Raw genomic sequence first — 27,679 nt, 5'->3', positions numbered from 1 at the left:
CTTACCAAATAGTGATTGGTTTGGAATGATGTTGTACGTTTGCGAGCAAGTGAACTGCACGTACAGTTCCCCATGGTTTGACGTTATTTCTTCCTGGTGGCCGAGAACTAATGGTATGTTGAATGTTTCGGCAAGTATACTCGTTCAATTTACTACCAATTTATCAATGTCTGGATACCGTTTTCTGTGAAATTTCGCCCAAAGTTTAGCAAAGAAACATGACAGTAACCTGGAAGCTGGCTGATACGTGCTGAGTATAACCGCCGATCAGGTCTTGCTGCCAACACTTTGACCTGCGTGACCTGGGTCATTTAGCGAATCTGACCAACCACGGACAACTTTTCACATGATAAATCACGTCATCATGCGTGATGTCAGCCCGACCGAAATCGCGCAGCACAGCATAGTAGAGCCACGTTCATGCTCAAACTTGGTCTCTGCAAGCATCATTTACATACATCTGACATATGTCAGTCTGGTAAGGTGTCGTCCTCCACCAACACTGTAGTTATGTCATCCTCATCATCGGTGCTACCACCGGCATATTCTCTCTCATAGACATCGTCATCCTCTGCTGTGTCCTCATCAACCTCTGAAACATCCCTCTCCTCAACCATCAAATCATCATCATTTGGCTATCTCCCTGTAACCCCATCTAATATCATCTCTGACTGATAATCTTAGGCACTGTCTTCGTATCACACCCTGCAGACAATTTTTTAGGAGGTGGCATAGTGGCAGATGACACAACCACTGGAGGAGGTGACATGGCAGCTGGTGATGTTGGGGATGCTGTAGCCGCCGTTCTAGCTGTGGGTCCATAGCTGTGGTGTTTTCAGACGGGATTCCTGCCTTTCACGGGCTGGTTTTGACTTTTACGATTTTAACCCCGCCACCACAGCTACATGGGATATTTCATAGACTAACGTCCAAATCCGCCGCAATCACCCTTTGCGCAAGTTTATTCAACGATATTTCAAAAAGTTTCCATCCTACTTACAAATTGCCAACACTCATCGACAGCTTGGTTATTAGGGACTCCCACGACCAGAAATCCGCTCAAAATTCACTGAAATATCACCTTTTTCTAGCTTTACACATATCTGAAATCAAACTTACTCGGGAAAAAAGTCCAGTCCTAGGAACATGGGGCATGGATGCCAGCCTGAATATATCAGTTTGTGTTTATAAGTTGAGAGGTTAAGTTAAGTTGTCTGTTGCCTTCAAGAAGCTCATCTGGTCCATTAAACTCATGTCTTTGACTGAGTCAATGGGCCGGTGGGTCCCCCCTTTAATGCTGCTGTGTTTCAAAGACTTGTGCATGATTGGACGCATACGTGTTAATTAAACTATGCAGCCATCTGTTATTATAATGGTCCTAATGCAATCAGTCCACCAACAAGTGTTGACATTTAGTGTTTACTACACCCATTTACCAACCAGTTAAAATAACTGTCATGTTTGCTGGTGAAATTCATTTATATTCATACAATTTGACTTTGATGTTTTGAATTTTAAACAGTTAAACAAGAGTCAAATCACACAATTGGAGTAGAGTTTGGATCCAAAGTTGTGAATGTTGGTGGTAAATCAGTCAAATTACAAATCTGGGATACAGCTGGACAAGAAAGATTTAGGTAAGAATTAAAGATTATTAAATTATCAAAAAGACAGTCACCAAAATCAACGATAGAATTTACAAGGATGTGTTAAAATGCCGACCAGTTAAACTCCACAAACATCGTCAATGCTCTATTTTCTCATGTGCTACATTTTGGAAACTTGCATTTAACAACATGATAAATTTCAATGAGAAACAAGTAGAGTTCTTGTTTTCAAGAAAGTACATTTCAGGTTGGGCATACTCTGACACATGCCATGGGTATGTAGAACATTAAATTGATATGCTTACATGTCAAACTGTAAAAAACAAGGGCTGGGTGTAATTTCATAACCAGAGGAATGTATGTCTGTCTGTCTCTTGTTAGCTACTTTGCAGGAAATATGTGTTTTTGAAAATATAAATGTTTTTGTCGCAAAATTTCATATACAGATTATCTCATTATCAATTCTGACAAGTAGGGACGATCAGTAACAAATGGAGATGTGGTGTTAGTGAGGTCATATATTACACACTGTTATGTTCACCATGATGTCAATTAAGGTGTTCGCAAGTTCACAAGTTCCAGTCATACGCACAGCCTCAATAATGATCATGCACTGTATTTGATTTCACAGGTGTTTTATAAATGTGACGGTTAGAGATCATTATCTTCCAAAATTCATAACATTAAATGTAGTATTGGTAACCTGATCACCAAATATGTGCTCAACTCAAGTGCATTTACTGATATTTAACTTCATTCATAAAATCCCTGCTGGATTTCATCATCATATCAATATTTATTTGTCTTTTAGGTCAGTTACAAGGAGCTATTACAGAGGAGCAGCAGGAGCATTACTTGTGTATGATATAACCAGGTAAGTAGTGTTAGGGGCCATGAAATATACTTCTGGTGTACAGGTGCATGATTTTGTTCAAATGAACATGTCAGTGTCAAAAATATGCAAATGAGTGGAAAAAAGGGGAAATTCTGGAAATTGCTAAAACTCTGTAACCATAAGTCAGATTATCTTGAAAGTTGGTATGCAGTTTCCTTTAGGTAACATTTGTTATACCGGTAGATGTCTTCAAATTTGGGGAAAATTTGTATGTTTGTATTTTTTGATTTTTGTCATTTTTTAGCTCTCATTTGGTGTATCAAAGAGAGCTTATTTTATAAGATGAATCAGTCTCATTTGCATCTTATTTACATGTATGTATGTATGTATGTATGTATGTATGTATGTATGTATGTATGTATGTATGCATGCATGTATGTATGTATCAAAAACTACTCAATCGCAGCAGCTACCATTTTTAAGTAGTATTTGTTGTACTGGTGCATTCAGGGTTGGAGATGTGAATTTGTTTAAATGAACATGTCAGTTTCAAACATATGAAAATGAAGGGGGAAAAAAGGAAATATCCTGCTGATTGCTAAAACTCTGCAACCGCAAGTCAGATTTGGTTGAAACTTGGTATGCAGGTTCCTTTAGGTATTCTAAATTAGGTTTGTGTAAACTTGGATGAAGTTTGCATGTTTGTATTTTTGGGAAGTTTATTCAGTTTTCAGCTCACATTTGGTGTACTAATGTGAGGTTATCGTATAAGCTGAATTAGTTCATTTTCATCTGATTTGCATGTCTGTATGTCTGTATATTTGTGGGTATGTGCGGATGTATGTCCGTCACACACAAAGGCTCCCATACCGCCAAAGCTACCATCTCAGTATTTTTTATCAAAATATCTTCTTGTGTGAGACGGCTTGTTTGATTGCTTTGATAATTAGTATCTATGTTCCTCAGGATGGCCTCAGCCAAGTTTGCACAAATTGTAATGAACTTTTTGGGTACCGTACGTTGTGAGTTCGAACCTGATCGAAACCACCTTATGTTAACATCAGGGTCTTTCCTTGCCTGAATTGCAATACTAGCCACACAACACCAAGTCAGAAAGCTAGGGGGCCTAATACGACCTTCTAAACAACCACATAGACCTTCACATACAAACAGCTTCGTCAACTTTGTGATATCTAAGCGGCGATTGTGAGCGAAAGTTGACAGGAATTTAAAAATGGCAGCCGACGACAGCTACGCTTTGATCCGTTATAGACAGGGGTGTTTTGGGGGATCATTTTGACCGAACCAAGTACCTGTAGAAAGCCATTCAGAAAGTTAAGATGGCATACCAGACCACACAGTAAGTGAGGCTACCCACAATTCTCCATGATCTGTACACCCGGAGATCACTCACTAAACTGAAGCAAATTTCTTCTGTGCACAGAACAACTCATTCCATATTTCAAAATTCTGGCAACATAGTTCTGATGATCATAATTTTCTGATATCTCACTGTGAATAATGAGAAGAGCAACCCTTTTTCCGCGGAGGAGATAGCAATTTTGTAATTTTGTTGACACAATTTTTGACAGCCATATACAATATTTACAAGGAAACTAGGAATAAGTTGCATCTGTGTAGGCAAAAGAAAGGGTATTGATTTTTTTAAATGTTCGTAACAAAGGAAGTTTGCATGTCTGACAGGTGGTATGATATGACCATCTTAGTTGCTGATAACTTTATCTTGACAAGTGTACAATTTTTAGCACCTTCAAACATCGACTTCTCATTCAATTTACTCTTGAATTTTAAACATAATCAATAATCTTGGAACATAGTTTTAACAAATAATCCTGAAGTTAAATATTGTTAAGAAACTGATAAAATTGAAGAAGCCTTTAGCAAAAAATGGCTAAGTGAACAAATCAAGGGGAATTGTGGGTAGCCTCACTGTGGACCAACGAGACATTGATGTGGATCAAAATGGTGGCGTAGACCACACTAACGGCGAAGGAAGTCAGCCCTCAGTTCAGCAAAGGGAAGTTTGATCCGTGCCCTAGAAGTAATCCACCGCCATGGCTGTGCAATGTATGAAAAGGTAGGCTAGCTCCTCTTTATATTGATTACTGGCAATGCACAGTTAGATGACTATTTATCGAAGATGATAATTAGCATAGTTCGACTTTTATTAGTAAACATTACAAACCTAAAAGCAACCGGGAAACAACAGAGCAACAACAGAGGTGATTAGGCAGATGTTGACAGATAAGGGCATTTTTAGGTTTGTGTCTTACTATAGGTGTCCTACCAACTGTAGAGATGTATTGGAGGCAGAACTGACCGTCTGTTTCATCGTTATTTCATATGGTTTTATATAAATATATCTTCATAATCTAATCTACTTTAAATAGTTTTTATTATTGTATACTAATGCCAATGATGAAATATTATTTAGTGACGTGTTCAAATATAAGGAGAGTACAGATAGTGTGTGTACGCATTGTACAAATTAAAGTAATTATTATATTTGTCATCTACATTTTATTGAAACCAATTGGTGCTAATACCTTGCAGATTTCTAGATTGAGTGTATAACATACTGTAATTTGTTAGTATTTGAAATCTGAAACTGGTACCTGTTCAGAGAGAGAGAGAGAGAAGAGAGAGAGAGAGAGAGAGAGAGATGAAATAATAATTCCTAGTCCATATCAAGATTTGTTCTTATTCATAGAACATGCCAATGGTCATGGCTTTATACTTAGATTATCTTACTGAAACTGTCTTTTTATTTGATATAAAAAATTGCACCAATACATAAAACTTTACAATGTTCAAAACCATATAATTTTGTATGTGTTTATATTTCAGGCAATGAGAACCTTAAACCAAAAGTTTGGCAAGCAAGGCAAGGAATCTTTGATCTTATGCAGAGTTTACTTAACCCTTTTCCTGCTGAGCTTGTTGCACGCCTTCCTGCCAAATCAGTAGAGAACAGCCCCATAATAGGTGCCTGCAAAAGGTTACCTCTCATGCACGCTATCCTGCCAGGCATTTTGGCAGAAAACGCCCATTTTCAGGGTTGTTTTAGCCATACTGATACATGGTAGACTTCGATAATTTTTACATGCCCGTATACAGGGGAAGGTGCTCAAGGGTTACTGCAGAAAAAATTCAGGTCACCAGCTTTGTTTGCCCTAGGGGGGTGTGTCATTTTATTGCCTTTCATGGTTACTTTTTCAGAATTAAGCTCCTTCAGTATTGCACATGTCCACTTGGCACAAACATCACCTCACTCGTCGGTTAGTCAGAGACCCAGGGGGTCATGCCAAGGGTGTGGCTGCACCAGGGGCAAACCTGTCCTGTTTCCCAAGGAAGGGTCAATTGAATACCTAAGTTTTAAGGACTTGGCAGTTTAGCACAAAAACTATGTTTTTGCCATTGTACAAAGACATGGCTTAGCCATTTCAGCTAAGCTTGTATGTAGTTTAGCCAGTTCATTTCAAAGCTAGCTAAAACTAGGAGTATTACCGTTCATTACCAAGTTAGTTGTGCGGTCCTTAGTTAGCTACGGGTTGTACTGTCTTGACTTGGGCTGCAGCTAATGAGTGATAACCAGTCAATACACCCAAATTGTCAGTCTCACTTTTGTAATGCACTTAGTACAATGCAATATGCTCCATTGTTCTAGCCATCAACGTCGCCCATATCTGGCGGCCATTGTACAGCGATATGGGCACTTGCCACTACTCGAGTTGACTCATTCTGACAATGCAGATGGCTGAGAGGTGACCATACTCGCTCCACTGCATGGTCTAGATATGGCTGCACTTATTATCATGGACCTAACACAATCGGTCCACCAAAAGGCGCTGACATTTCCAGCTGCCATGCATGTACATTATCTTTCTGTACTGAGCGGATGAAAAAAACAAGACTCTGTTCCAAAATAGAGTTTATTTCTAAAACTTTGACGTTTCGATTCCACACAGGGAATCTCATCAGGAATCTAAAAAACAACAAAATTACAGTAAATATGGGACTAGTAAAAACGAAAACGAAGTTCAAGCTGCTTTCTGATTTTATCTGCTTTTGATGTTTTGCCCGGGTTCATGAAAATGGTGGGCTACTAGAGTATGTTTATGAGTTCTGATACTGTATAAATGTTCATTAATTCTAGTACGGAGTTCACGTTTCGTTTCGCCTATGTATAATGTGTTACACTTATCACAGATAATAACGTAGATGATATTGCGTGTATTACATGTTACATGTCCGACATAGGCGAAACGAAACGTGAACTCCGTACTAGAATTAATGAACATTTATACAGTATCAGAACTCATAAACATACTCTAGTAGCCCACCATTTTCATGAACCCGGGCACAACATCAATAATTTTCGTTTCTCTGGTCTTTGTAAAGTGTATTCAAAAGCAGATAAAATAAGAAAGCAGCTTGAACTTCATTTCATTCATAAGCTTTGGTACTCTGTCACCCAACGGCATCAAAAAAGGACTGGTAAATAAATTACAGTTCCTATGGGTTTTCAAATCCGCTTCACCTACAGCTAGGGAGTCCTTTCCTCATGTCTGTAAGTTGTTTGTTCTGGGGAGCCCTCCCTTCATTGTATTTCGCGCCATTGGCTTTGTACGATCCGGCAGGTCAACATCGCTACTTTTAGACTGAGTGTTCACTCGTCTTCTGTTTGTAAGTTCAAAACTTTTTTCTTCTCGTCTGTACAGATTTTTAGCAATAGTTCCTTTTATAAACCAACAACTCAGTTCTTCGAATAGTTTTTAAATGGTTTTACGCCAGTGTTGCTCGTTTTCGTTTTTACTAGTCCCATATTTACTGTAATTTTGTTGTTTTTTAGATTCCTGATGAAGATTCCCTGTGTGGAATCGAAACGTCGAAGTTTTAGAAATAAACTCTATTTTGGAACAGAGTCTTGTTTTTTCATCTGCTCAATACTACTCTCAAGACCCAGTTTCATTGCCACCTAGTACCTGCTACTGTAGTTGGACTGACACCAGTTCTAAAAACAAACTTTTCTGTACTGTTTGTCATGAATGCTAAGAACTTGCCTAGTATGTGTAACACCCTACTGGTTTGCATAACAAAAGCAGTCCCTCCTCAGTACAGGCAGTAACCCAGTACCATTGACCTCATGTCCCTTCTAGAATTTTCTGTATGCGTATATAGCAACCAAGTCCTGGGCAACCCGTGACGTCTGCCTGCAAGCCAAAGCCAATTCTGTGAACAATGGAATAAATAATCCAAGCCATGTCTGCTGAGTGGCACGGCCAAGGCAGTGAATGACGTTGCCTGGCTTGAACTTGCAGAGCTCAAGCCCAGCTGAATACGTCAGACACCAATTTATAAGGGTATTGCCAAGTTGTTCATATCTGTTCCATTGAAGGAACAAGTCAAGCTGTCCCATCAAAAATACGTTCTCATTTTCCCGTCAATCACAACTGAATCAGTGATTTTTGCCTTGCACCATTGGCACCATCAGCCAAGTCGTTTTTAAGAGATAGCCTTTTAGATTAGCACTGCCGACTTGGTCAAGCTCGGCAGCAATCTATAAAGTGCCCCAGAGCCAAGTACGTCCAACTCCGTCAGAAAGCATCACCATGCATTCCTGCAAAGGCCGCTAAAAAGTTGTGAAAAAACCAGCGCCCTCTCAGGTGTGGGGGGACTTGTGGACAGGTTTCTGCACCTTTCCCTGTCATTCTACTCCCTGCAAACCCCTAAACGCACGAGGGAGAGCTCACATAGTGCCATCGACTTGGCAGAAACGGGTTACCGAAAACCAGCCCAATCCCCATCGACTTGGCAGGAAAACGGCCACCGGTGCTCAGATTCTGGCTACACCGAATTTTGACCTGATTTTCACTGACTTGGCAGGAAAAGGGTTAATTTTTAGGCCATCATCTGTAGACTGACAACTTTTAGACAAGTGTTAGGATAGCTTATGGTCTTTACAAACAGGACACATGGCTGTATGGAACAGTCAAATTTAGTTCTGTGCTGCCAGACATGCTTACCAACGAACATCCAGAGGGGAACAATGTTATTGAGAATGGCTGGCCCTGCCCTGGATTGATAGTAAGCCAGTCTGTTTTTTGTCAACTATTCATTCACCAGAGGACAATGGTGCAGAAGTGACTATATATCAGTATCAGATGACATATTTGGACCGTGTATGTACTCAATTTATTTTGTCTCCAAGTATAATGCTTGGCGTCTGCAGTCTTTTATTTTCTTTAGAGTAATTTTTGTGATAGTAAAAATGCAATTGAAGATAGAATGAACTTTATTGTATGTTATCTATAATTGAGAAAACAAAATAAAAAAGTTGAGTTGGTTTTACATACAGTACTTTGAAAACGCAATATACTACAGGCCTTTCTGCTTTTTGTTCTTCAATGTTACTGTTGGTCGATGGAAAGAGGAAGGCTTAGAGACGACATGGATACTTCAGACTATGATAAAAGACAGCAACATCATCAATATTGACAGTGTTGTGTTCTAAGAAACCATTTTATTATACTTATGTACATGCTACAAAACCCAGCTTGTCCAGAAATGGCTCCCTTGTGATATTTTGAGGGTTTTTGGTCTGGTTTTTAGTGTGTGGCTACATTATTTTAATTTTTTCGTACTAAAGGAAAAAATACTGTTTTGGTTACAATAAAATTGTGTGTTCTTATGTTTTTGCATGTATATTGGATGAAGTTTGCAAACTCGAATAATCAAATTCTGTCTTTTGGAAAAAGATTGCAATGTTAGTGTACACTGATTTGAAAGAAGCTTGTATTTGGTTCATGAAATGATGTTAAAAACATTTTCTTAGAATCATCAGTTGTAGACTACAGAATCTAATATACATTTAAACACATTTGAGTAATGGGAAGTGATAAAGTCTTTATAGTCAGAAAGAGAAGAAAATATCTGAAAATCATTGTAAATTTAGAATACTGGTCATGTGACCAGTATTTGCACATTTTGGGGCTATTGGTATACTCCAATTCCAAAAATATCTTGTTATTGTAGACAAAGTTTGATAAATTCAAATGTCAGATGTTATAAAATGGATACCTTGTTCTGTCCAACCCCTGTTCAAGGACCCCTTGTGTAATTCTTCTCTTATGAGTGAGGACAAGAAAATTTGTGTAAAGTTTATCATATCTGTGTAAAGTTTATCATAATATGTAAACTTTACATGAAAGTTCATTGTCATGGGACTTTTAGCATTGGGATATGTACGATATTATCTTTTACTGGAAAATTGAAAAACATGTAAAGATAATGATAAATTACTAATGTTTGTGGCCATTTTGAATAATTAATTAGGTCACATGACCAGTATTCACTTTATTTTATTCATTTGATTGTCATTCAAAATATACATACAATATTATGATGAATTTGAGCTGAGTGAGCAAAAAAGACTCACATGCACTTAACGAAACTCACTCAGAAAATAACAACACTACTCAAATAATTCACTTTGTCATAATTATCACTTAAGTAGAAAGAGGACAAGAAACTTATCAATAGATATAACAAAGTCACCCTTAGTGCCTTTATTTTAAAGGCCAGGGACTTGATACCCGGGATCAAGTTAATCCTGTTCACCTTTAACATTCACGGGCGGGATCAAATGTTTATGTCTTTGTAAATTACGGTCACGATTAGTGTGCACAGGAGGTTGTAAACAGGATAATGTGTTGACATGCAAACAACATATTATACGTAACTGAATATAACAGCGAGACCACTACACTGAGAAACGTTTCATGAAGCGGCACGCGATGCTTGTAGCAATAACAGGTATACTTCAACAGTAATGACAAAGGTATACACAACACAATGCGCTGCAACTGACGGCATTATTATGTTCTGAATTAGGGTTACCCAGGGCCCGGGCACGGGCCGCAACTGTACAATCGTTGCAGCTAAACGATAGCTTTAATAGACGTTGTTGTGCCATTGCCAACATACTCTGCTATTTTCGCTCGTTTTGTCACATTCTACAGAACTACTAAAAGCCCTCTCACTAAAAAAAATAATTATGGTTCAAAATCGTTGAATTAATCCGAAATTAACACCGTGGTGCATTAATTTATAAGCTTATTCACAAAATAATAAAATGTAACATTACCGATCATAAGAAACGTGGTGTTGAAGAACATATTTCTTTGAACAGAAGACTACAGCGACTATATTCTGTAGGCCTAAGTATAATATAACTTTAGCAAACTTGCGAATCAAGCATCTGAAGAGTAACTTCAACACTTTTAGTTTTGTTCTACTCTTGTTATAAAATTAGTCAAATTTCGGGAAAGTATCTGTACATTTTCGATATCTGTGCAGCGCAAATGTGTAAACTGACACTGCATCCATCCATCCTATAGACCATGATCAGTTCGCGAGTGCATAAACCACTTCTCTGTCTGTCTGTCTCTCTCTCTCTGTCTCTCTCTCTCTCTGTCTCTCTCTCTCTCGTCTCGCCATTTGATGTTTTATTTTGTCGACATTTATTTAACCTTCACGATGACCGCTCAATGTCATGTCGATTTCGATCTACGAAGTTTACCGGATAAACTTCGTAACTAGAGACATGTCACAGCATGGAGCTAGTTATCACCATCGAAAGTCTGTAAACGTTTCTGCTCCCGAATTGATGTACGTAAATGTACAGGTTACCTATTGAATTGCAATATGAATTTCACTGTTAAGAAAGTCTATGACTTTCAAACTAGTCGTACAAACAACAATAAACATGGCGGATCAATGATACCAACGTATTTTTTTCCTCGCAACCACTGGTGAGAGCGACTCGCAGAATTTTCCAACCTGTAAGTATTTAGCTTTGCCCCGTGTGCTGGGTTATGTACATGTAAACTAATAACAACAGTTTACCGGTAGTATTTTCTGTAAATCAATAAGCCTTTCGAACACGAAAGATTTGGATATCTGAACCTCAACAGTAGCTACACAGCTCGAAAATTATCCTACGACAGGACAGGAACGTTGGTCAAAGCCGGATTTCGCATGGTAGCTATGGAATCACGCTGGTCATTCTTAGAAAGCGTGCAATGTACTGCGTACTGCTGATACTCACATGGTCCTTGGACTATGGCCATCCCTACACACCGTCAATTGCCTAACATTCACAGGATTCAATCACGTGTGTCTTCAAATCTTGATACATGAATTCTACCAATCATCAACCATGGAACACATAAAAAAAACGATGGTCGCGGGTACGGGTTCAAGTACAATCTAGAGACACCATCATTGTCGCAGAATTGTTTTGACTAGTTTTAAGGAGAATATGGGCAATCTGCGTACGGTCACACATCCAACCGACAAGTGTACGCTAAGATAAAAATATGATGTCCGAAAAGTTTTTCATTCAACTATATACTGAGTCACCGCCTAAACATCCCGATGTTTTTGGAGAGACTGCAACATGAATATCCCCTAATGCATAGAGTACGACTGTTCATCCAATATATTTATTCACCGTTTAGCAAAACATCTCGTCAAATATGTGCTTTGGCGAACGGACCAAGTTTTTGTACGTTGGTCAGAAATAAATGACAATAGGGCCTATAGGTTTGGATATTACATCTGTCAAATTAGGACAGAGTATTGAAGATGAAAATACTTTCATCGATCGACAAAGAAGAGAAAGAATGAGTCAGTGAATATCGAATCATAGACGGGAAAATCGAGACAGTCCACCGTCTATGGTTTAATCAATTGTGAACAAACGTATTTCGACTAATTAACTAACACAACCAGAAAGGAAATTTTATGCAACTTGAAAAAGTCACCGCCTTTCCTTGACATCGGATTCCATGGCAATGGAGCAACACACGATGTAGTGTAGGTCCTCAAAAATCTTTTAAAACGGCAAGATGATAATAATAATACTTTTCACGACAGCAACATCTAAAAGAACTTGAATCTGAACTTTAAATGACAGTTCAGTTCTGTGTCTTGGTATGGCGTCTACGCAAGAACGCGCTATGGCTTGAGTGACATATTAGCGGGCACAGGCGCTCGAGCTGGGTAGTCTGCTAAATAGATCGCTTTTCATCTTGATCTATCGATCCCGCAGTCAGTATGCCCGCACTGAAACCTAAATGAGTGTTTAGGTTGCAGTTGTGGGCATATTGACTACGGGATCAATAAATCGAACCGAAAATCAATCTATTTAGTAGACTACCAAGCTACAGAGCGCCTGTGCTTGCGGGTCTGCATTGCGGTCGCTCCATCTAATTACAATGCTGTGGCGTATCTAACATGTTGACATCGAAAACGTTTCCCGATTCACACCTGTATCGCATCCTTTTTTGAATGACAGCTTGCAGACCTTTGTTATGGCCGCTTGCCACACTAGAGAGAAATACCTTCATCAATCAAAATCAGCTTTATTATGCTCAAATCATAAAATGTTATCAATACATTCAATCACTGGACATTCATAGTTAGGTATAGCTGCATGGACGCCGAAGTTTCTTCGCCTGTGACCATTTTGGCATGGTTTTTACGGAGCTATATGAGACCCCCTAGCCTCAGCAACGATAAACAGTTGCCATTGTTTAGTAACATCACATTTGATTGGTCAGGAGTGCATTTCCGGAAGTATTTAGGCCAAAAGAAAATGCCCCAAACAAAACTGATATACCTGTGTAAGTTTTATTTATCATGGCGGTCAAGCATGCAAGTATAGAGGGATCGGCTGGCCATTTTCTGTTCGAATTTTCCAAACGTAGACAGACTATAACTGTGTATACCAAGTAAGACAAGAATGAAAAGAAAGTAGATAGCTTAGAAAACAAGATAACAGACACAAAGAAGCCCTGAGAGAATACAGAAACGGAGAAGATGGAGAAAGTGTTTGAAATGAACATTGATTGAAGGTCAGTACACATAGTAGTACCTGTATGCATATTGTACATGTCAGCAGCAAGATGACTTTGAAAATCAAGCAGCTCAAATATGTCACTCATCAAAGGTATCTAGGACATTTAACGAGCTATGTAATGAGACTGTGTAACATGCACAACATGTTTGAACTAACACAACTACCGAGAAGTATTTCATGTGATTCAAGTGATACTAAAGAAAGTGCACTGTAAATCGAAGTACCAGTATGAGAGTGTAGGAATAGGAACATGAAGTCATTTCTGGCAAAGTCAATCAAAATTTTATTAATAATTTGTACCATAATTTGGCAATGTCAGTGAATTTACATGAAAATTCTGCAGTCATCCATATTTAGTAATAGTAAATACAGTATTTTTTGGCTTGGCATATAATTACTTATCACTGTTTATGACCACTGTAAATGTTCACTTATCACTGCTGAATGTTCGTGAGAGTGGGGGACAAGACTGGCACTATCTACACCTGATAATGTCAATGAGTTTGCTAATTCATCTGTACAAGTTAAACATTTGTACCGGTATTTCTATGTCTCATATTTTCAAGACCGTTGACTTGAATTGATAAAGTTAATTTTAACATGTCATGTCTACTTTTCATGGAATATTGTTTGCTAAAATCAGATTTAATTTCTCTTTCAGATAACTCTTATATGGCATTAGCATGACAGAGAACAACATGTCATGAGATAGAAATGGTACAAAAGGGGAGAAATTACATAGGTGTCAACTCTATCACAAAAGACAACAGTAATTATTGAAGCACGCCAAAATCAAGGACAATGGCTACTGCTGGCTTGCTTCAGCTAGAGACAATGCACATTTGTAGGTTTGTCTGAAACTTGTGAAAGCTCTGTTTGAACCTGAGATTTGATTGAAGGATGACAATAAAGGTGTTATTAAATGAAGAAGTAATTTGTGTTTGTACCATAATTCAGTGTAGTCCATACAAAGTAGATGTTGCTTTTTGCTTGTACAATGTCTCACTTTGCAAATTCCCAGTTTACTAACAAATTTTGAAATTTACTAAAACTTTTGAGACTGAATTTGTAAATTTACCAAGAATTTTCAGAAGCCAGAGGAAACACAGGCATACCAGTGCACAGTACAATAAATTACCCACAATGCTATTTGATTTGTACCAACGACATTAGTTTTCTTATAACTTTTTCAGTTCTGCATAAAAGCAATAATGTGAAGTCTCAGGATAATTGATTAATTATATTTATTAAAAGTACGTTGACATATTGTAGTATAAATTTCAAAGAAACCGTCAATTAACCATAAAAGTCACAGTCTGCAGGTACTACAAATGTCACAGTTTTGGGCAGCAAGTTATGACAAACTGAAGGGGTCATTCTCTGAAGAAAGTTAGCATGTAAATTTCTTTTGTCTTTTCTATTTAGAAAAAATCAATATCCTTTTGTTTCATAAAACAGGTGCAACTAGTCTCCTTACTTGCCATCACATTATTCTGTATGGCTAAGGACACAATCAGTGGAAAATTTACAAAAATGCAAGCACAATTTTCTTAATCCTTTAAAATGGGAATTGAGAAGAAAGGTGTCCTTAAAAGTACGTTTTCAGAATTTTTACAACTAGTCCAGGAATTTGTCTACACATGGGAGACTTCACAGGGGAATCTACGTTGGTACAAATCATGATGCATTATGGGAAATCTCTAGTACTGTGCAGTGCAATGGGTGACCAGAAAGTCCATGGAAGTAAAGCAGGTTGTTCTTTCATGAACATCGCTGTTTGGTGTGTTGATTTGTGACACTCTGTGCAAACATGTTTCAACACCCAAAGAAACATTTGCAACTTTATAGTCAGTACAACATATTAATCACAATATTTTAATTTTGTATTGGGATATCACAGAACAATGTTGTTGATCATCGTGGTCCAGCTGTTATGAGTAAGCATGTGTACTTGGCTTGGCTGATCGAGTTTAAAGAAACTACAGAAATGGCCTTTTCTGCTTCATATCTGGACATTTTACTTGAATTCGACTCTAATGGTCACCTTTCTACTAGGCTATATGACAAGAGAGATGATTTCAACTTTAGTATCATCAACTTTCCACACCTCATAAGTAATATTCCACTCTCACCAGCTTATTGGGGTATACATTTCCCAGCTTATTCGATATGCTAGAGCATGCAGTTCATATGGTTATTTTGTAGAGAGACATGGCCATCTCTCTTACAAACTATTAAATCAAGGTTATACCAGAGCAAGCTACATTCAACCACTTTTTTGGCAGGTATCGCAAGCTGGTAGATAAATACAATATCTCTCTTCGACAAATGATCACTGTTGGCATCGGTGACATTGGGCCTTAGTTAGTGACCACTACCTATCTGACTTATAGATTGATATATGGTGGGTGCCACATGTGGGGCAGGATGCGCTTACTATTTTTGAAACACCTGACATCACGTCTTGGTCTTCTGGCCAGAGGTCCATATATCTTTCTTTCATGAATATGACTTTGTTTGTGTACCGTCTATCTACTGTCTGTTCTGTGCTGTTTTGTGTCTATGTTTACAACTATTGTCTTACGAATTCTGACCTACTGTCATTGCATATGGATTTGTATGATTGCGATTATTTTCCCTGTCACAGACTAAAGAGATGTCTTTCATAAATCTGTTGATCCAATGTCCAAAGAAAATCAAGGCTATCAATGACATAAAGAAAGTGTGTTTGGAATGATATTTTTCTCTGTAAACTACAGTTCTGTGATGTAGTGCGGTCGTCTGGCAATGAATTCAATCCGTCATCTCGGCAGATGTAGTGCATGCAATACACAGTCAACACTGTCCAGTTATGTGTGCATATTTTCCTGTTATAATTCAATACGTTGGTTTCGAGTTGTCAGAAAACGCACAAATTTTTAGCATCGGTCGCATGGGGGTGCTTGAGATTTTGCAAAAAGGGGGGCTAAAATTTCAGTCATGGAGGGAAGTCGCAACATCACGCGTGAAGACGTCCGCAAAATGAACATGAAAGAGCTACGAGAATTTTTAAAATCAAGGAAGATTCCCCCTTCCAAAGCTAAAAAGGCTGAGTTGGTATACGTAGAGCTTGCTGAGAAATCCATTGACCTTATATTAGAAACTAATGTAAAAAATGTAAAAGAGGCTCCCCACCATACTATCTAAAATGGTTTTTTTTTGTGTCGAGTTTGTGTTTGATTCATTTTGATTATGTGTTCCTACATTCTTATCCGACTGTTTGTGTTGATAAAAATGTTTGTTTCGTTTCGGATATTTGTAGGGAAGTTTGGAATTGTGTGTACGGTAATGTTTTGTTCGTATGGGGAAAGCTTATGGCGAGACGCAGCTGGGCCTATGGTGTGACAAAATTGATAGAGTGGCCCTTTGATGCTTGCGTTTTGAAACCCAAGTGTGGTTTCTCATCAGTCGCAGTGTAGATTCTTTCCTTAGTTTGTGTTTGTGAAAATTTATTTTAATGTATTTAATGATCTTGCTCTTCAAGTGGAGAGGCAAGTTCCCGTTTTAAATGCGTTGGCGAGACGCCGACATCAAGACTGTTGCATGCCATTTTGTTAAGTAAGTACATTGGTTGATCTGGAAGAATTAACGCCCTCGAATAATGTCGAATAATGTCGCTCACGCATATGTTTTGGCGATGTGTCCGTCGAATTCGGCAGAAAATCACACGAAACGAGCGGTTTTGAAGCAAATTAAGTACCAGGTATGAATTTTGAGAATGATAGGGAACGATCGACGGTTACATGATAGATGAACTTGCTACTTTTCACAGTAAAATCGAACGTCGAAGATGACATGGTGGCATAATCCCTATATAAAGGAAATATAGCCATTTGGTTTCTTGACTTTCTTTTTCTCAGGCATATGGACACACGTCTATGGGGCACATAGTCCGAGAGCAGAATAGATCACAAACATGTGGAAACTGTTAGGTACCAAGCTAAGTTCACGTCGTATCATCCTTATCCATTTCGATCTCAGGCGTTTCTCTTTCTTAACATCGGGGAAACGGTGGAAGGTCAAGCCATTCATCCATGGGTATTTGTCGAGTTTGCCGGCTTTGCAGTAAAAGTTTGGCATAGTCCAACGCTTACGGTGACAACAAAGCAGATGAAAATAGACTAACCGTAGGTTATGGATACGGAGTCTGTGTTACGCAGACCGGAGTCCAGAAAGTAACCCTCACTTTCAAATTCAATGTTAGCCCTGCGTACAGGTCTGTGTGTTCCCGACGTTATACGGCCTCTTGTGGTGGAGGCTGTATAACGCCGGGAACACAGACCTTACGCAGGCCTACTTCAGCAATGTAAACTTTTGAGAAAAATCGGCGTCAACATCGGCGAAAATTACCAAAATAAGAAAGCCCTGAAAGCTGCTACGGAATTCGTCGCAAGTATTTTGGTCTTGATTATTACAAATGGAGGACAAGTAAAATTTTTGAGAGGACAAGTGAAATTCAAAATCCACTTGTCCGACAGACAAGTGAACTGGAAAAAAAATTGTCAAGCCCTGCAGTGGGCATTTGCTCTTTTGTCTGCAGCTGCATTTGGTGACGATGGTGGTGGTTGTATTCTTGTTTTCCAATTCTTTGGCAAGTACTGATTTGTTATGTGAATTGATGATACTTTGCATGTTCGGCATACAGCTGTAGCTGAGTTTGAGTGTATTTCTGTTGAATATCTTCCTGAGTGGATGACCATGCAAGAAACATTTGTCGATGAAATGTAGAAATTTGCGCCTGATGTTGATGTTGATGCTATTGTTGAACGGTGGGTTGAATCATATGATGTTTCGTGTTCGTGTGCATTTTTCCTGTTGCTGTACAGGTTTGAAAGTGAGTTGGTGGTCGTAGCCGCACTTCCTGAGTGCATCTTGCTATGGTGTGATGGCTGTATCGAATGTTTGTTTGTGTGATGATATGCTGGTCAGTTGTTTGTTGATGGATTCTGGTATGTTACAGATAATGGAGGGTGGGGGATTGCTTCTGTTGTTGACATATAGTGGGATGTTATTTGGTTTGGTGAAAGGTTTGAAAGTTCAATGTGTAGGTCAAAGGTCACGTTTGGGTGTTGACAAATTTGTAGTGGGAATGTAATTTAGATTATCCTGGTCAACTCAGTTGTGAGTGTGTGTGTGTGTGTGTGTGTGTATATATAAATCCTCGTGGAAAATGTAGAAAGCAAAGCCTTACAAATGATAATATAAATTACTTCAAGTACAAAGTTTCATGCATCCTGCAATCTTCAGACAGGAGTGAAAGGATTCCTAAATAAATGAGTGTTGCTAGGACTTCTTTTACTTCTGTCTGAAGATTGCAGGATGCATGAAAAAAGTAACAGATTATTACTTGTGTTATATGCACTCACTATCGCTTGTCCATATTTGATATATGTTGTGAACTAGTCAAAATCTTCTGGTATATTGTTGCTGGGTGTACGTGGTTTATTAGTCCCCACGGACGCAGTCCGGTGGGGACTTATAGATTGAGTCCTGTCTGTCCGTCCATCCGTTCGTCCATCTGTCCATCAGCAGCAGTTTCTCTGTCACCCCTGAGCCGAATTTCTTCAAACTCTATATGCAAGGATAAAGTACTGTGCCATACATATGCACATCAATTTATTTTGCGATATGATCCAATATGGCCATTGGGCAGCCATGTTGTTGCAAATTTTTCATGTTTTTGAACCATAACTCAACTATCCCTGAACAGATTTGGTTCAATGTTGGTACACATGCAAAGTACTGTGGCATATATATCCACATCAATAAATTTCGCAATATGATCCAATGTGGTCACCAGGCAGTCATTTTGTTACGATTTTTTTATGTTTTTGAACCATAACTGAACTATCTATGAACTGATTTCGTTCAAACTTGGCACACAGACATTGTATTGTAGTTTGCGTGTGCATGTCAATTAATGGTGTGAGCCGGGACTGTGTCATGAGCAATGACTTGTTAAAAAAATACAAACATTATCACTTAGATTCAATCCTCAGACAGACACAGACATCACAAAGTACAATCATGTGTTTACAATTTATATTAAACTAATAGATCAATCATGTTTCTTACATTATTGTCAGTTAATCCAGTAAAGGATGTCAGGTAAATGTGTGAGCTATTGAACACTGGCAATCAAAAAACCTTTTGTGACAGTTAAATTAACACTTTGATATTATTATTATTTCTTTGTTTTCAGTCGAGAAACATATAATGCATTGACAAATTGGCTTACGGATGCCAAGACACTAGCTAGTCCAAATATTGTTATTATATTATGTGGAAATAAGAAAGACTTGGAAGCAGATAGAGAAGTAACCTTCTTAGAAGCCAGCAGATTTGCACAAGAAAATGGTAAGATAATTCTACACATCAGATTGGCATTATGTGAACAGATGCATCATAATACTTTTTTTACTTGTAGACACAAAGCAGTTGTACAATGTCAACGTTACAGCTATTACGATAATTTGATATACCGGTACAGTGTTTTGATATAAGATTGGACAAATCAGTGTTTAATAACGAATTTATGACATGTTTATGAGGTGCTTCTCACATTTTGTCATCTGTATATACCGTACTCGTCCGAGTATAAGCCCCCGGTTCGGCAACACTAAACAGCGGTAAAACTAGGGGAGGGGCTTATACTCGAGCAACCCCATTTTATCTGCCATGGACGCTTATTTTATGCTAATTTTATGCACGATTTTTTTCACCGCCACTCAATCCAGGTATGTGAGAGGTCTGAAATCGGCAGTCTGCGCCCCTAAACTGCGCTAGCGCATTTCAATTTGCGCTATCAAACTGCGCTCCCATTCTGCGCTATCGATCTGCGCCCACATTCTGCGCTATCTATGGAATTATAAGTTTAGTTTTGTAGCTGTGACATTTACGAAACTAACGCGATATAAATCCGTGGCACTTTGCCACAGATTGATAAAGCTGCCAGCCAGATCGTAGGACATATCAGTGTCGAAATATATTTGTATTTACTTGTAACTTTATAGCTGTCGGTTGCCTCCCACCATCATGCCATTGCCAACACTTTGCAACACTATTTTTCATAATATTAGAAAACTTTCAGTATTTTCGTAATGTATTTTTCAAAACTTTGACGTATGTCAGGATTGTCAGGACGACTGGTTATGAGTAATGTAAGATCGAATATATTTCCGGTACAATCACGATAATACATTCTGTGGACAGTGGATCCGACACAACAAGATATGTGAAGTAGTAAAAATTAGATGATTTTCTTTCTCGTATAAGGAGTTCGGGAAGTGATCAAGTAGTTTAAAGCTCAAAGTCAAGTTCTGACTAAAATTATGTTAGTATCCCCATGGTTAGACGTTGCTGTTAGTCGACGGCGACTATTTCCCCGAGTCCAACAATGCACAGCAGAGTGAGTGGCAGGGCTGGCGACGCAACCCTGCAACATGGAATGGCACAAGTGGATTCAAAATTATGTTTACGTTAGCATCACGATTTTCAACTTCTTTTTTGACGATTTCTTTGTCGATACTGAGAATTTCTGTTCATGTTCACAGAAACGTTTGAACCCGACAGATCATACATGTTCGCGACTTCCGTGATGATTGACAAGTCTACGTCCATGACGTCAAGCCTGCCGACGCAGTGGGTGACTTGTCGATGACGTATGACTAACGAGGTGTGAAGTAGGGTATACGTACTCGGTTTCAAATCTTCAAAAGTATCACTTGAAGTTGATCTTTTTGTGAAAGGAATCTTCTCATATTGTGTTCATTTTAATGTTTCGGCATTTGGATATTCTTTGAATTCTACTCACTACATGATATGTTGATAAACTAGTACACTGTTGTTTATGTCGGAATGAGCAAGCGAATTGAGCAGTTTTTACATCGTCTTTGATTTCCCGACATTTTCAAAAACTAGCCATGTAAGGGAGAGAGTAAAGCTTACAACCAGAACATCAAGGAAATCAGCTACAAGGGAATCCAGTGTTACTCATATCAGTAAATTACATCATGTTTGTTTCTTGGAAGGTTATGACACATAGATGCACGTCCAAGCAGCGGCAATTTTATGAGAGCAGCAACCGTTCATTATTTATACACACAGTACAAATTTTGTGAGTAATAAAACTTCCCTACGCATCTATCAGTACATTTTACGTGAACTTATTTTTGTTAGAAAGTAAAATCGTGAAAAAATGCAAACAAATCGCAGTTCACAAGGCTTTAGGAGAGGTAACATATGCAATTTTCGACATTCAAAATCAAAAGACGGCCAACGCACTTCGATCAAAGTTCATGCAGTACAAGAGCAGCACAATCTCGTCCCGTAGAACAAGATACTGGCAAACATTGATATTTTTCACCTTATTTGCGTTAACATACATGTAAACGAACTTCAAACGAAATTGCAATCATATCATTGTCGCTACACTGCACGGCGCGGTGACCATGCAGAAGTCGGACATTTCAACTCACGGGGGACCGGATTTACAATAGGGATAAACTATTAGTTTTACCGCAGTAGAGGCACCTGTCTTATATACGATATCAATCAGCTATCTCTATAGGTTACTGTATTAAATAAAGATCCATTGTGTGGTAAACAGTGTTACCTGAAATCTGGTAACAGTTGTGTAACAAGCGATCGAATATGTTCCCAGCGAAACTGATAGTGATTTTGTAGCTCATTCTTTACTATTTTTAATAGTTTTTGGTGGCCGCTGACAGACACTTTGTGTTCGTGTCGGCTACATGGACGATCTGCCCGGCGATAGCCTAAATTCGAGTGAACAACCGTTTTCAAAGTTTTTGGCAAGTGGGGCACAAGACGTCGGAATGGAAGATAACCGTGACGTTTTCAGCAATATAGTTATTAGAAACATTTAATACATAATGGTAGTGCCAGTGGCCACCCCCGGCAGCCACAACTCTGTTATCTCGCCACTTGCTAGCATTTTGGGGGGTGGTCACGGCACTCTGTGGAATATAGACTTTTGACTAGTAGTAATAAAGTTACCCCTACTTGACCCAAACACCGTGGTGCATGTATTTATTTCTATACCGGAGACGGCAATTTAAAACCGCAACCACATCTTTGCTAAACCTAGTTTAAATCCAATTTTCGAATGTTTAACTAGTAGATTAACTGTATACTGTTGTCTCAACAGTTACAATCTGGTTACCAGAGTTCACAGTCAAGATGAAGATGTCGAAACTTGCGTAAAAATGTCTATCCGATCGAGACCTGTGTGCTGTCGTCGCGCGATCGCGTTGGACATTCACTTGTTCTTGACTCACGTTGTCTACTTCCTGTCTCGCGCGGCAATTTATGCATGTTCTTTGTGAAAAATGACTGTCAAGTTCATGTCAGCGCCGACATCGGTTGTATTTTTCCTACCTCAAGATGAAACGAACACATCTAACTCTTGACAACATAAAATGTTTGTTGTATTTCTTATAATTAATAGCTTTTGCACCGCGCTGCAAACCTGTCGCCCTTTCCTACAACGGGAGAGATTGACTCGTATTATTTTTTCAAACTTTAATTATATGTGTTCTTGTAGTACCGATTTTAGCTGATAGTTTGCCATTTTAGTAATATTTCAGGAATTTCACGGTACGATGTGACCCAACACTTTCCCCCAAAAAAGTCCTGGCAGTTTTCGTTTTGTTTTGGAGAGATTGTAGGACCGGATTATCGAGCAACGAAAATCGTGGTATGTTGGTCGAGATCAAGCGTCGCAAGCGTCTTGTAATCATCTGGAAGTACATTTTCAGGTCACTTGAACTCGTTACTTCCTTCCTTCCGGTATATAGGGCCACCCCCCGCCCCTCCCTTGCGCTCCGATCAATATCCGTCAGCCAAGCGTTACGTGCAGGATCTACCGATGTACGGTCAACTTTAAGTTGGAATAAGTTAAATTTAGTTCGAACTTATTTTAAATTCTCAGTCAGAACAGTAAGCTCATAAAAAGGCTTGGCTAATAAAACATTTGAAGGAGATCGTGCACTACGTCATTACCGAATAGGTGACCGAATATGTTGAATAGAATACGCGTGTTATCTTTCTTTAGTACGGGACAGTTGATGAAGCCGTGTCGGTGTGAATAATGCATATTGCATGGAAAGTTTTCGTATTTTCATCGACCGGTCATCCTTTAACGGCTAGTTTTATGCACATATTTGCACTTCAACGAGTTTTAACATTGAAAACCACTAACCGTGGGCCACAGTTCAGCATGACAACACATACGTCCTAGCTGTTCAGTGCACTCACAATCACATCGATTGTGAACCTGTCAACTAGCGGCCGAGTGAAAGTACAACCTTACTGAACCTGTATGTACACACCTATTTGATTTTACAGGGGACTGTCTACTGATTCTACAATATTTATATTTCATAAAATTGAATTTTCATTCACAATGTATCACATCCGAGTCAATGAATGAGCCGGACGGGGCGAGGGTTTGTAGAGCGACAGTGCCAGTCCGAGGGACGTAAATGTCGGGACTGTTTCAAACCGCGGATACTTGGTTAAGTTAAGTGGTTGCACATGTGTCGTTTCTATCACACTCATACATGTAGTTTACATGTTTGGAAAGTCAAAAAAGTACGTAGGTGTATGTCGGGAAGGCAGAATTTTGAAAGGTCAACTCTATCTCCACGTAGGTCTGGCAGCCATCGATGATACAGGACTCGCTACCAGGGTCCTAAATGCAGCTCCCTAAACGGCCTGCAGCACCATATCTCGATCCAATGTCATATCAAAAAATCAAATGATGGAAATAGTAAAATCATGATCGACGTAGTACGTTCTTGTGCTAGTTGGGTCGTTTTCACAGCACATATGGTTTGGAGAAATAGAGAGCGCAAAACAGGGGCGCAGATCGATAGCGCAGAATGGGAGCGCAGATTGATAGCGCAAATTGAAATGCGCTAGCGCAGTTTGGGGGCGCAGACTGCCGATTTCAGACCTCTCACATAGCTCCTCAATCTTTCTATCGCTTTCAAAATCGACTTACACATCCAAAGAAATTGATTGTACAATCTCTGAATACAGAAGTGACATTTTGGTGAAATTTCTGCGTCGAAAAAAAACCCAAACTTGAAACAAAGACATCATGTATGCTGCTGATCACAGTAATGTGAACAGGCATGCATTGCCTACACGGAAAGGCAACTCAATATTCCAGTATCAAACTGTCTACATCTTGTGAAAACAACAACATAGCAGTGAAAACTGTAATAGTCACCAGGAAAAGTCTTCACAAATGAAAGGATAATTGCTTCAAACAAAAGAAACTGCTTGTTTTGAGCATGAAAACATCGTGGCCGTGAATGAAAATAAACAATGGCGGACGTAAGTGAGACTATTCTATTTAGGCGACGGGGGTGAGCAGGGTCAAAGAATCAAGATAGTACTGGGAAAACATGTCATTTTCCATACGATGCTGTCAAGGGAACTCCAGTTTCCCATTGTTTTAACATCTTTTAATAGTTTCTTTATTATATGAATTTCAAAGTAATTTTACCAAGTTAAATGACCAAATATACTCTCCTAACTGTTCTGCATTTGAGTTACACTAGGGTAGGGGCTTATACACGGATGTAATGCATTTTCTAAAATCCTCTGAAATCAGTAGGGGGGCTTATACACGAGCAGGGGCTTATACTCGGACGAGTACGGTAACAATCAGAGCTTATCTGATAGGTTGAAAAAGCCAGTGCCTGTACGTGTGTATGCATGTATGTCAGTCTGAATGTCTGCTCACTGCATCTGCTCCAAACCCCTGTGTAAAACACTGATATTTTGTATGTGGATGCATCATGGGGTGAAGAGGACCCATTGTTCAAATGAATGTGATAATTCCTAAATTATGCAAATGGTGTTGAAAAATGTGAAAATGGTAAAAAGCCTACAACTCAGAAATTGCTGGCCAGATTCCTTTGATTTCTCTGATTTTATGTTAGGTAGGGTTATGTAAATTTAAAGTTTTCATGCAAATATCTTCAAATTTTAGTTTAATTGTGGAATTTTAATTGTTTTGGTAAGGAACCACTTGCAATGCCACTTTCTATGCTATATCCCCAACATGGGACTCGGTGTTCCCGCTAAGGCTTATTTGCGCACTAGTTGTGCAGTGTCTCCGACTGCTCTCGCAGTGAAATTTGATGTTTTGCGCAACTTTAGTCTAAGTCATTTTGATCGGGTATAAGTTTTGGAAATGATAACTCAGGGCGAAATGTGCGATCTCAGTGCGGATTTTAATTCCACGTTTCGAGTTTAGTGTCCGTTGGCTGCGCAGTTGCCACCAACGTTCATTATACGTTGTGACTACGTACCTTAATAAATTAGCATATACATGAACGGACATGGCTGCCCCTGTGAAGCAATCAGGCATATCTCATGAGGCCTTCAAACGACCAAGATGAAGTTCAAAGTGTCGTGACAGATAATTAAATGATCCAGAAACCACTGCTAAACGAAGAGCTGGCATGGTAGGGGACGTTTTTTGACTTGGTGGTAGACGACAGTTGGAACATTTCGCTAACGCAGTGAAGTCAGCAACATGGTAACTTGCGAGTGAGTATCGATATATTTACTGAATTTTCAAAACATTTGTGAGCCATGTCATTAATTATTCTTGCCAAATTTACACGTTTGAGATCGTTTAGTAGTAGTTGATTTGCACCTTTCATAGCATATAGTGGCACATCATCTGCTGGAATTCAGTCAAACAGTTTGTAGTAGTATTGGACATACCTACGCAGTGACTGTTAGTCCCGGCTGTTAGTTAGGCATAGTGCACCAGCTGGAGGCCACCAGCTTGTGACGAACAAGTAGTTGTCAAACTATTAAAATTTCTGTCGCATGCAGAATATCAACTTTCATACCCAAATATTTTGTTTTGTTGTTGCATAGGAGGTATGTAAGAGTGCCTTCAACAGCATACTCCGAGATCCAAAACCGAGTTGGACTTATAAGTCCGAGTACTCGGACTTGCATATTCCGAGTAAAACTGCTTACTCGGACTTGTATACTCGGAGTACATGACCTACATGGACATGTATACTCCGAGTACATGACCTACTCTGAGTTGAATACGCCGAGTTACACTTGCTTATAGAAAAACAATGCTGGAAAAACACAGTCAGGAAATATTGGATCTTGTGATAAAAATTTGCAAACAGCGTATACAGTACATGAACTTCCAGTCGCTCAGAGCATGGATGCTCAGAGAAAAGAGTTGTTACAATGTTATTATTAACGCGATCTGTCTGATCTGTGTATCTTGTACAACACGCTCAAGTCATTGTGGTTGTCAAGTGTAGCTACCATCACGCAAATTATTAGTTTGTAGTACTTGTCTTTTCGTTTCATTACCGGATCAGATCCTGATTTGATACATGACTTGAATTGGGCATAACAAGTGAACAACGTTTCATGATCACCCCGATGCATTACGGCGAGTTATTAGAACACGGACGCTTATCGAATAACCTGTTGACATGTGACGTCATGGCCTATGGTTTGCTAGCGTGGCGAGGCCATGATAGTCTTGCCCAAGCATTTTAGGCATATTTATGTCTTGCTAAAACAATTAAACTAATAATTTTTCAAAATAAAATGAGCACAGTGCGCTCATGTTTGGTATGAACCCAGTGCGAGTGACCACTTGGTCGTAAATAATGACCTGACTTGACCTGTGATGTCATGCATTGATTTCGCTAATGGAACTGTGCGATATCAAACTGAGTAACTGGCTGGACTTGCCTGAAGTTTGTTGGTTTTACTGTAAATGTTACGTCTAATCATCTTTCAAAAAACTTTGCTGCCGGCACGTGACAGCGGCTTTCTTCTTAGGGTAAAATCACAGTCCCTCCTTGTGAAGGGACTGTGGTCCCGACCGTGGTTAAATATGTATATTGTGCAACAGATTACAAGACATCGTGAAGATGAAATTCTTTTTTTCAAAAGAGCAGATTTTCGACATATCGATCCATGCTAGCCGTAAACTCTGTGAGTAATAAAATACCTTTTTTCGACAGATCATTTCTTGTCCGGCATGGCAAAATATGCATTTATAGGAACACGTATTACTCGGCGTATTCAAGTCCGAGTAGGCCATGTACTCGGAGTATATAAGTCCGAGTAAACAGTTTTACTCAGAGTATGCAATTCTGAGTACTCAGACTTGCAAGTCCGACTCGGTTTTGGAACTCGGAGTGTATGGTTTGAGATACTCCT

The 27,679-nt window shown here is 39.0% G+C and overlaps 1 protein-coding gene across 3 annotated transcripts in view; it reads left to right on the top strand.

Annotated features, from left to right (window-relative positions):
- The window catches only part of LOC139144572 (ras-related protein Rab-4B), an 83,104-nt gene that overhangs the window by 31,831 nt on the left and 23,594 nt on the right, over positions 1-27,679 (top strand). For 2 of the 3 annotated variants that reach the window (XM_070715294.1, XM_070715295.1), the window contains exons 3-5: positions 1,523-1,637; positions 2,419-2,481; positions 19,629-19,783. In XM_070715294.1, coding sequence (XP_070571395.1) covers positions 1,523-1,637; positions 2,419-2,481; positions 19,629-19,783 — 333 coding nt within the window. Of the gene's footprint in view, positions 1-1,522; positions 1,638-2,418; positions 2,482-19,628; positions 19,784-20,979; positions 21,102-27,679 lie in introns of those variants that run through there. The other variant, XM_070715296.1, reaches the window with a different exon arrangement.

This window comes from Ptychodera flava, chromosome 11 (assembly GCF_041260155.1).
Source record: "Ptychodera flava strain L36383 chromosome 11, AS_Pfla_20210202, whole genome shotgun sequence".
Classification (NCBI taxonomy): Eukaryota; Metazoa; Hemichordata; class Enteropneusta; family Ptychoderidae; genus Ptychodera; species Ptychodera flava.
Note: the sequence above shows the minus strand (reverse complement) of the source record. Positions and strands in the feature narration are given on the sequence as shown.